The 11,862-nt window shown below is 34.6% G+C and overlaps 1 protein-coding gene across 1 annotated transcript in view; it reads right to left on the bottom strand.

Annotated features, from left to right (window-relative positions):
• The window catches only part of LOC132047962 (AT-hook motif nuclear-localized protein 10-like), a 13,753-nt gene extending 3,762 nt beyond the window's left edge, over nucleotides 1-9,991 (bottom strand). The window contains exons 1-2 of the mRNA XM_059438918.1: nucleotides 9,262-9,991; nucleotides 6,780-6,838 (exon numbers count right to left, since the gene is read on the bottom strand). Of these exons, the coding sequence (XP_059294901.1) occupies nucleotides 6,780-6,838; nucleotides 9,262-9,619 (417 nt within the window). The 5' untranslated portion in view covers nucleotides 9,620-9,991. The remainder of the gene's footprint in view (nucleotides 1-6,779; nucleotides 6,839-9,261) is intronic.
• Nucleotides 9,992-11,862: the final 1,871 nt, after the last annotated feature.

The following is an 11,862-nucleotide window of genomic DNA, read 5'->3' as shown; positions in this document are numbered from 1 at the left end:
ATCTTTTGATGTATATTTGTGTTTATCCGGGGGTACGGCGGGGCCACATCCCGTCATGTTCCACTATTGATACTCTTGGGAGTCTTGTGAACATATGTGTGGGTTGTATATAGATGTTGTTCGGTGTGTCCAATATGAATTATTTTGGGATGTTCCCGTACGTAGTGGCGGCACTTGTCGGCTTGCGTATATATTTTCAGGATGTTCCGTCGTAGTGGCCGGCCTTGTCGGCTTGCGTATGGTGTTGTCTTTTGATTTGTTGTGACTCTGGGAACAGGTTATCTTGATATATATGACGTTCTAAGACAACGTTTTGTGTTTGCAAGCTTCCATATTATGTTTAGTTTCAGTTTGATTATGTCTAACAGGTATGTTTACGAGTGTCCAGTTCGGGCACTAGTCACGGCCCATGGGGTTGGGTCGTGACACCCTGCCGCTATAGTGGCCTTGTGCATTTGGGCATGGACCACGAAAGCAGGACCGCTGAAGCATTCGAGTGAGCGCGAAAGCGGGTGACGGGCAATAGCTGGGATTAAATGAGTGTTAAAACCCCAAGTCCTTCATTCATTTCCTATTCTGAAACTTGAGCCATTTGGGAGCATTTCAAGGTATTTCTTGGAGGAACATCATTGTGGTAAAGTCATTCCATCTTCATTACTATTCCATTATCATTTAATCATCATAGAAATCCCCTAATTCATGCTAGAATCCCTAAGAACTTGAGGATTAAAAAAAGGATTTGATGGGTTCTTTCCTAAATGATTTCTAGACTATACCACCTTGAATTATGGGTTGGGTTAGCTTCTTTTAGCATGGAAATGATGATTAGAAGCTATTGTAACATGTTTCCTTCATCATTAGTGGCTAATTTATGAATTGGGAGTTAGGGTTTATACCCAAATTTGGGGATTTCTTCTAAAATCCGAATTTCCCTATTCTATGAGTTTTATTGGCTAATTGTTGATGGGAATTGATCACCTATAGTACAAATTTCATGTTGAGACCTACAGATTTCTAATTTCATCTTGTTTAGTTCATAAACCCTATTCCATGGGTTGAGATTTGGGAGTTAAATAGGAGTTTGGCTTCTTTGGATATAGGAGTTTGGTTTCTATGGATACTTTTTTCTCAATTCTAATTCCATATTCGGATATTACTAGACTTTCATTACTTCGAGGCGCAACGAAAGGGCAAGGCTCACGATTGACATTCGAGTCTGTTGTTCAGCCTTCCAAGTAGGTTACGGTTTACATTATGGTGAGACTTCGATTAGCGAAGCGTATGTTTAGATGATATTGTCGAAAAATGCATGTAAGCGTTCAGGTATGAAGTTGGGATTGATATTGCCGTAGGTTAGGCCCTGTTGTATGATTTGAGGGCTAGCCACCCCGTTTCTTTGTTGTCCTATTTGTTCTATGTACTTGTTGGCTCGCTGCCACGTTGAGATATTGGATATTGGTGATTAGTTATATATCTTGATTATGATATTGTGGTAACTTACTTTGTTGTTATTGAGATGAGGATAGCGAATCGATTGTGGCTTATTGTGTAGCCTTATTGATGATATTACTTGTGTACCCATGTGTGGTACTGTTTGGGATTGACTTGGTTTATTGTTATTACATTTGCATTGTATTCATAGTCATTTCCATGAGATATTGATATTGCCTTGATATGGTACTGATGATGGGAAATGAGAAGGAAATACAGATGCTTGAGACATATTGATACGAGTCATCTCTGGGCTGTGTGCGAAGTGACTGATATAGAACACTTATCTTCTGAGACATGTTGGATATTGAGTCATCTCTGGGCTATGTGCGGAGTGACTGGTGCATGGACTTCGCGGGTCCCCCATGGGTTGTGCTGCTGATGGTGTGATGTTCTATCGTCGGAGTACATGTGTACGAGCATATGCATTGCATTCATACTTCATACATTATTGCATCGGATTGTATCTCTTGGTTAATTGTTTCGTGGATTGTGATTGGATACTTGTGATGGCTGAATTGGGACTTTATGCTATAGCTATGAGATGTTCTCGAATTGTACTCTTGAAACTTGGCACAATTGGGCTTAGATGCTATGACTAAGGTTGGGACTTGCTTCGTCGATACTTGGACATTGGTGACCTGTACTCTATTGTTTACTTGCATTTCTTGCTTTATTGTCTTTATATACGTCAAAAAATGTTAGTCGGCCTATGATACCTACCAGTACTTGTTGTTTGTACTGACCTACACTTGCTGCATTCTTTTATGAATGCAAAGTACCAGGTTGGATCTGCTTCTACCCTCGTGGCTGATTATCGAGGTTACTACCGAGTCTATTCAGGGTGACCATGAGGGCGTTCGCTGCCCGAAGACTCTTCTCACTATTTATGTCTTATTTCTATTTCGAGACATCATTTGAGATTTTATGTATTATTCAGACTTGTAGTATTGGTAGAGCCTTGTATGACCAGACCAGATACTGGGGTTGGATTCTCAATACTTCTGCATTTCTTTATAGCATTATCATGAGACTTACGTTATTCTATTTTCTTCCGCTTTGCTTATGTTTTATGATCGTTGGGATAAGGATTCGCCTACCGAGGTGGGAAAGATAGGTGCCCGCACGACTTAGTGAAAATGGGTCGTGACAGATATTTACACCACATGCCCAAGGATTGAATATTTTTTAACTTCTAGAAAAACCAATACGAAGTGATGATGTTGCCCTATTTAGCCCTCATATAGCACTCAAGTGAGACATAGATGCAGCCTGCAGAAGGTCAAACCAAAATAGATACTTTACTTCTATCAAATTGTTCTAAGCAGCCCTGGACAATCAAGCATCGTTGTACTACACAAAATCAAATCTCCATAAAGGCCAACAAGATTTGGTTTAGATGCTAGAAAAAAAAAGTCATCCTTTGTGACTTCGTTCTTTGCTTACATGTACAGTCAGACCTCTCTACAATAGCCTCGTTTGATTCGATAGGCTTTTATAGCGATTGGTTGTTATATACCTATAACAACATTTGACGTTTAAATATTATTTGGCTATTATAGGCAATAATTATCCAAGATTTTTTTTTTTTTTTTTTTTTTTTTTGTCATTTCTTAATGTTATAGAAAGATACAAAAATTATTTAAAATCTCAAAGATATGCATATTTCACTAATTAAAAATTGAAGAAAGCTAATACAATGCTACCTTTGTATCTAAAGAAATAGTTTCATACTTTGTATAGCAAGAAAATCTTTTAATGATGGAAAAATATATTCATATAATATTCTTTGTCAAAAATAATGTCTTAAAGTATCAAACTATTTGGTCAAAATCTCTAGACTTATTACTGGTAATCTTAGAGATTCTATTTCTATAAGGATGGTTATTATATAACAAAGATCTCTATCTTTGCAAAAAAAAAAAACTCAGAATCGATTTTTTATGTTATATCTCCATAACAGTTTTTTACCTATAACAACAATAAACATCTTTATAGCAATACTCTCTTTGTAACATCATCCCTCTATAACAACTATCTTTTGTTGTGGTAATGTAATAACCATCTTTATAGAAATAGAATCTCTAAGATTACCAAATCTAGAGATTTTGACCAAATATTTTGATACTTTAATATATCATTTATGACAAAGAATATTATATAAATATATATTTTCATCATTAAAAGATTTCCTTGGTATACAATATGACGAAGTTAGCATTCAGTATTTAAAGTTTTCTATGTACAAAGGTTTCCAATTTGTTTAAATTTAAGTTTTCCATTGGAAATATTTATGTAGATCGTAGTGTGCTAAAATATTTATGTGAGGCATATTGATTTCATGATTAGTATTGTTCATGTCATACCAAATATTTTGATACTTTAATATACCATTTATGACAAAGAATAATATACAAATATATATTTCCATCATTAAAAGATTTCCTTGGTATACAATATGACGAAGTTAGCATTCGGTATTTTAAGTTTTCTATGTACAAAGGTTACCATTTTGTTGAAAGTTAAGTCTTCCATTGGAAATATTTATGTAGATCGTAGTGTGATAAAATATTTATGTGAGGCATATTGATTTCTTGATTAGTATTGTTCATGTCATATGGAGTCCAAACGTCAACCTATTTCTTAGAAACAAAGGTAGCATTGTATTGACTTTCTTTAATTTTTAATTAGTGAGTTAAGCATATCTTTGAGATTTTAAAAATATTTGTATCGTTTTATATCATTAAGAAATGAAAAAATGATTTTTGGATAATTGTTGCCTATAATAACCAAATAATATTTCAATGTCAAATGTTGTTATAAGAATAAAACAGCCAATCACTATAAAAGCCAAAAACATATCGGAACAAGTGAGATTGTTATAGAGAGGTCTCGTTGTATTACCCAAAAAAAAAAAAGGATAGCTATTACAGAGAGATAATTTTACAAAGAGGGTACTGTTATAAAGATGGTTGTTGTTATAGGTAAAAGGTTGTTATAGAGGTAAAATATAACATAAAAAATCGGTTTCAGAAAACAATTGGTTTTTATAGTGAAGTTTTGCTATATAAGGATGTTATAGAGAGGTCTGACCGTAAGTGGATCTCCAAATATAATGTTCAGGGACAATTTAATTAAGAATATAAAGGAGGACCACCCCAAACAAGTGGAAGATAATATCCAAATTTGTTGGATGACCAGTCATAAGTTTTTCTCCTTCTCCTTACATTTTTATAATTTGAACAGGAATTCCACAAAGAATTATATCACACTGAGCATTAGCTCCTGATTGTAGCTATGAAAATTTGACAGACCAGCTCATCTGGATTAATGGGGGTGTTCAACAGTTCAAGTACAAAGAGACTTAAGCAAGACAAAAAGAACGGGACGGCCTAGTGTTGAGGAAAAGACGCCAAAAGGGTAATGGTTAAAGAAAGAATACTGGTATAAGGACTAGAGACTTTTCATCAACTAGAGTTAAACTACATTCAGGAACTAAAAGACTAAACCCAACAGATCAAAATTCAACATGTTAAATGAATTTCAAGTCTCTCTTTTTCTTTTTTTTTTTTTCCTTTTTTTTTTTTTTTTTTTTTTGGAGAAATGGTAAGGGTATTACTAATATAGCATGATGAAAGTGCTATTAAGCTAAATGAATAACAACATACCCGGTGAAATCCCACATAATAGAGTCTGGGAGGGTAGAGTGTAAGGTCACTTAGACCTTACCCGTACCTTGGGAGGCAGGGAGGCTGCTTATTAAACTAAATGAATCTCAACATTTAAAACTTGAAAGAGTTGTTCAGAATATCGTCAAACATTGTTAGATGTTTAAAACAAAAAATTTGTTGAAGAAATTGGAAATTAGGAGTATGGATGTGTGGGCATACCAGAGAGATAAGATTAGCAATGAGGATATTCGGGCCAAGGAGGGATATGTCACCCTTGGAGTATAAGATGTGGAAAGTGAGGTTGTGATGGTTCGAGCATGTGAAGAGGAGAAGTGCAGATGATGTGGTTAGGAGGTGTGAGAGGTTGGCCGTAGTTGGCTTGAGGAGGGGTATAGGCCTAAGAGGTATTGGGGTCAGATGATTAGGCAGAAGACATGAACCTTGATAGGAAGGTATGCAAGTCGAGAATTAGGGTAGAAGGTTAGTAGGTAGTGCGACGTATTTCTTTTCTAATCCCGGAGTACTAGTATTATTCTTGTATTTTCGTATTCTTAGATTTCTATTACTGCTTGTTGTTTCTTTAGCCTCGATTATTATATTCTTAGATTTCTTGGATACTCCTTCCTTTTTCATCTTTCTTTGAGTCGAGGGTCTATCCGAAACAGCCTCTCTACTTTCTCAAGGTAGGGGTAAGGTCCGTCTACATACATTCTACTCTCCCCAGACCCCATTTGTGGGATTCCAGTGGGTTGTTGTTGTTGATTTTGTTATATTTTTTAATGTAACCATAAAGAATCAGTTAAGCATTTAGCACACAGCTTTATTAGCATGTAAAGTTATCAATTTTATGCAAAAAATAGAACAGAGGACTCCTCGAACACGTTCACCAAGGAAAAGAATTACATTACCTTCATCAAAAAAAAAAAAAAAAAAAAAAACAATTACATTACCTTGTAAACTACAATTACATTACCTTGTAAACTACTTCGAAACAAACTGGCCCCACATGGGTAGGAGTAAGGTCACAGACACTCTACCCTCCCTGCATCCACGAATCTGCGTTGTGGGATTTCACTGGGTTGTTGTTGTTGTTGTTGTACCTTGTAAACTACTATGTGCTGAAAGATATATCACGAAGTTTTTATGGAATCAGAAAATCCTAAGAAATAGAAGTAGGCATATATTTAGGTTAAAAGGGAAGCCAACAAAATATAAACACAAAGTAATGATTGAAACGAACAGCATCCAACGTACTTCAACACAAAAAAGAAATAGTGGATAAGGTAGTCATAAATGCATCTGTAGGGGAATAAGATAGGTGGAAGTCACCTCTGATTAATCACAAAAAGGAAAGTGGGAGAGAGATCATTCAGCTACTTTCTTAGGTCGAAAGCTGCAGTGCCTAAACAGTCGGACAAAAAGAAGCTCCCCTAATTCGTAACTTCTTCAGTCAAATGGGAATTGCATCCGCGAATTAAACTCAGAAGTCTAGGATTAATGGGCGTGAGCATGAAGCAAGACAAACAGTACAACCATCTCTAATCTACAAACAAAAGCAAAAAGAAGAGAAATACAGCATCGAAATACAGAGAGATAAGCAGCAAATTAAGGACACACCTCCCCAGCTTTTAATGTGATAACATGCGGTCTAAATCCAATCCCTGCACCTGCTGATCCTGCAAATAGTATCTTATCAGTAACTCAAGATTTTAGTAAAATGAAAATAGCAAAGCAGTTGAATTACAAAGCACAAATTGTCCACATTAAAACACATCATAAAATACCAAACGCATAAGAAAACAGAGTTTTTCTGCTTGAAGTCCAAACCAAAAGAAAAGCAGTGGGAAAAGCCAAGATTTTAAGAGCTTTTTCCCCATGAGTAACTCCAGAAATTGGCACAAAAGAAAACAGAAAAATTGAATCTTCAAAGTTAAATTCAAAATACACAGCGTTAGCAAATCGTAATCAATTTTTCTTAGCACTTGCAGAATGATTCGAACGAATAGAACGCATAATCTTCTTGACATGCCCAGTAATGATCGCCAGATCACCAACAGAATGAAAAAAATTAAGCATCATAGAATGATTTCTTCATGCAGGAAGACGTCAGAAGGATAACCAGAAAAAGAAAGAAAGTAATCATTTTCGTGCTGCAAAATTATGAAAGCAGATATAAATCATTTCCGAGGAAGAATAATTAACTGGGAAAAGGCTCCTTCTTTATCTAGGTAAGTTAGCATATGATGAGAATCTCCAGTACAACAAGAATTGTGAACTGAAAAAGAAGGCTCATCCTGCACACGAAGTGCTCCCTGAGAGCGAGGTAGGGGAAGAGTGGACGTGTATGTACCAAAGGCGGATTAAAAATTAAAACTTAATGGGTTCAATAGTTATATCCTTACTACTGAATGTATTGCACATTTGCAATTATGGGTTGAAAACTTAGTATTGGCGAAACTTTGTGATTATGTTCTGTATAACAAATGTTGGATTCACTTAACCTGTAGAGGTAACAGTAAAACTGCGTTCTCATAGGTACGTATGCAGTGGTCCTCTTGCATTTTGCAAAGAGGCCGTCCTCTACACGCCTTAAACACATAACTTGCAAGTTACCAAAGAAGTAACACCAATGTTTGTATTAAACAAATCTTTAGTCTCATTCATGGTGTTTCGATTATTTCTAGGCTGCTACCTTCATGTTGGTAAGAACTTTTTCTTCCTCTTTTTTTGGCTTTTTCCCTTTTGATTATCAATTGATGGATTAAAGTCCATAAGTACTACTCCTATAATATAAGCAATTGAAAGCTAGGAGTGGCTTTGGGTGAAGCCTCTAAAGCCTAGGCTTTAGGCCCCTCATTTTTGGGGGCCCCATTTTTCATCAATATAGTTTATTTTTGAAAATTATAAAGTATTTTAAGTACTTTTTATCGTTAAAAGAAAATAGTTAATTAATTGACAGAAAATAAGGCCCCTAAATCAGTAAGTAGTGTATAGTATACAAATACTCAATCTATATTTAGTATATTGACCAAAAAAAGGCCCCTGGTTGGTTTCTCTACAATACTCAATCTACTTTTAACCTTTCTCTAAACTTTAGTATACTTCTATGCTTTTATATTCTTCTTTGTTTCTCCAAGGGAGTCTTTGACTATATTGCTACGAAAGACAAGAGCTACTGTCTGAATTTGCTATTTTTTTTTTTTTTGTTTTTGGGCACCAAATATTGCAAGAGGTATATTGAAGCACCAAATAAGTATTCTCAAATCAAGTTATTAACTTGTTGAATCAGGCTCTATTATTTCAATTTTTTAGTTATTTTTTCATCTAAAACTTGCTTGTTTTTAATATTTTACTACGTAATATATAGTCTCTTTAACTATTTATTAGAATATAAAATACCTCAACTAGAAAATGTGAATCCGGTTGTTCAAAACCCAAAAAAGAAGAATGATACAATCTCAAAAAGGAGCTCTTGAGGAAGTAAGTGAGATATCTAACATAGATCCTCAAAAAGTAGACTTTTTTCTATTCTCGTTTCTGTGATATTAAAAAAAAAAAAAATTAACCCCTCATTGATGTTTGGCTTTAGGCCCCCAACAGTAAGAGCCGCCCCTGTTGAAAGCAATGAAAAAGAAAAACTAAAGGAATGCTAGTGACTAAAAAATTATAGTACTCCCTCCATCCCAATTATGTGGCACAGACATTCGAATAAGTGTTTCTTTAGCTGTAATTTTTTTTCATATATCTTTAAGTATTTTGAATTGTTAATCATTGTGACTTATAGTACTTTTTAAGTAGTTTTTTAAAAAACTTAGAAGATTCCATGCCCGAATTTACAGTCAAAAGTTTACAGGTTTAACTCTCGAAATCCGAACCGTACCACATAAATTGGGACAGAGGGAATAATCAGATAAAAAGTACTTAATAATTAGATAATAAACATGTGGGAGATATCAGCTATATTCATAAAAATAATTGATGACAGCCAAGAAAAAACATAAAAGAATACTCCACTAGCGATTATTATTAGATTAAATAAATAAAGACAACACAATTAAATAATATAACATATGCAGAGATAGATATCTAACCGAATTACCTAAATCAGGTAATTGCTGTTTTCTGCCAGAACCAGGTGGTCTCCCCCTTCCCTTTCTCCCCTCTCCTCCCTCCGCAGACAACGACGGAGGAGAGATTATCCCATCAGGAGGAGCATACTTCCTCGGTCTACCTCGCTTTCTTTTAACCTGCTCAATTGTAGGGTCCACACTCACCGGAGCCGCATCGCTGGAAACAGCAACGCCGGCGACGGGGACTTGATAAGCCGTCTCCGTCGTCGTCGGAGGAGGTGAAGAGGAAATTGGAGGCATGATAGGGTAGTACGGTGTGGTACCACCATCTGAAGCAGTGACGGATGATCCCATGTGAACAGCTCCATTGGATTCTGCAAAAGACATTCTCCTAGTACGGTTTTACTTTTACTATATAACCGCTTTGTTGCTGTCACCAGTCGGTAATTGATGGAAATATTAAAGTTTTTATTGTAAATATATAAATATATTTCCTGAGAACCCTAATGTTAAAACGTGGAAAAAAACTATTTAGTTGGATTTAGAGATGATAAAAAGGAAAAGGAAAAGGAAAAGGAAAAGCAAAGCCCATTATTTCACAAAACAGATCAGAATTTTATTTTACTTTACTAGTAATCCACTTTGTTTTTCACCAGCCGGTAATTGTGGAAAAATCAAGTTTTTTTCCCTCTGCGGTAAATAAATATATTTTCTGAAAACCCTAATGTTAAAACGTGGAAAAATCTATTTAATTGGATTGTATTTAGAGATGAAAAGGAAAAGCAAAGCCCATTAGTTCAGAAAATAAGTAAGAATTTTATTTTTCATGAAACAATTTCTTAAAAAGAAGCTTTGTTAGACTTTCTTTCCATATAGATTGGATGTGAAATTAAAGGTAACAAAACTTAGCACGAAAATAGGTTTTGTGGTCCATATTATGGTAATAATAGAAGTTTGGAAGTGCGTTAAAGATATTGGGGTTGTATAATTAACCAAGTTATTTGATGTTATTTTAAGGACTAGAAAGGGGCGAAACCTAGCATGAAAATAGGTTTTGTGATCCATATTATCGTAATAATAAAAGTTAGAAAAGCGTTAAAGAGGTTGGAGTAGTATAATTAACCAAATTATTTAATGTTATTCAACGGGACTAGAAAGACGCAAAATCTAACACAAAAATAGGTTTCGTGGTCCATATAGAAGTTTAAAAGTGCGTTAAAGATGTTTGAGTAGTATAACTTACCATGTTATATGATGTTAGTCTAAGGCATAGAAAGACATAAAACCTAGCACGGAAATAAGTTTCGTGATTCATATTTTGATGATAATAGAAGTTTGAAAATGCGTTACAAATGTTGGAGTAGTATAATATATCAGGTTATATGATGATATTCTAATAAACAGAAATACACAAATCCTAGCACGATAAGTATAGAAAGACACAAATCCTAGCACGATAAGTATCGTGTTTCATATTATGGTAATAATAAAAGCTAGGAAGTGCGTTAAAGATGTTGCAGTAGTATAATTAACCAAGTTATTTGGTGTTCCTTTGGGGAATATAAAGACACAAAATCCAGCACGAAGTAGGTTGCTAGTCTAAATTTTGGTAATAATAATAATAATAATAATAATAATAGAAGTTTAAAAGTACGTTAAAAATGTTGGAGTAGTATAATTAACCAAGTTAACAACAATAACAACAACATACCCAATATAGTCCCACAAGCATGATCCGGGAGGATAACGACGCATCTTATCCCACCTTTATAGCATTACGGAAAGACCTCCTCCGACTAGGAGATATCAAAATAGCAAGATACAAAATAAATGCAGCAAAATATAGGAATACACATCAAAGCATAGATCGAAGACTACATGATGTGGAATACTACTCTTAAAAGGAAAAAAATGAGAGGAGGGGACTATCCACCCCCCCCCCCCCCCACACTAGACACACACATAGTGTGACAACACACAACTACCTACTAATCTTCTACCCTAATTCTCGACCTTCATACCTTCTTATCTAAGGTCATATCCTCAGTCAGGAGCTTTACTATGGCCTATAATTACTTTGTTTCTGTTTTCTTTACAACTGATTGTTGACACCTAATTTTCACCTCATAAAACGCGTATTTTAATTTTCAAATTTCCCGAGTCCAAGACGGAGTAAGGATGCCCTTAAAAAATTAAAAATTAAAAATCCCGAGAAAATTGCAAAAATTGATGTTTAATTATTATTTTCATAAAAATTAACAATTACAAAAAATTACGAGTTATTTACTTTCACAAACGTGATTTGAAAAGAAGATACATATCCCGCTCTGTCTAACTCGGGAAAATTGTTAATTAAAAATGACGTATGAATTACGGCTCATTTTGACCGCATTTTTTTTTATATTTTTTAAATATTGCTCGAAAGTATATCAATATTGGGCTCGTTTTGAATCTCGTATTTTAAAAAGACGTATTATAATTTTTATTTCGTCAAAATATTATTTCACGAGGGCCATATTAGACTAATTAACCTAAAACTATATAAAAACTATGCTACATTTTTATAAAAAATAAGAAGGGGATTTTATCCATTTGTACCTTTGTTGGTACTATTTGGATAAGGTCTTTTT

This window comes from Lycium ferocissimum, chromosome 2 (genome assembly GCF_029784015.1).
Source record: "Lycium ferocissimum isolate CSIRO_LF1 chromosome 2, AGI_CSIRO_Lferr_CH_V1, whole genome shotgun sequence".
Classification (NCBI taxonomy): Eukaryota; Viridiplantae; Streptophyta; class Magnoliopsida; order Solanales; family Solanaceae; genus Lycium; species Lycium ferocissimum.
Note: the sequence above shows the minus strand (reverse complement) of the source record. Positions and strands in the feature narration are given on the sequence as shown.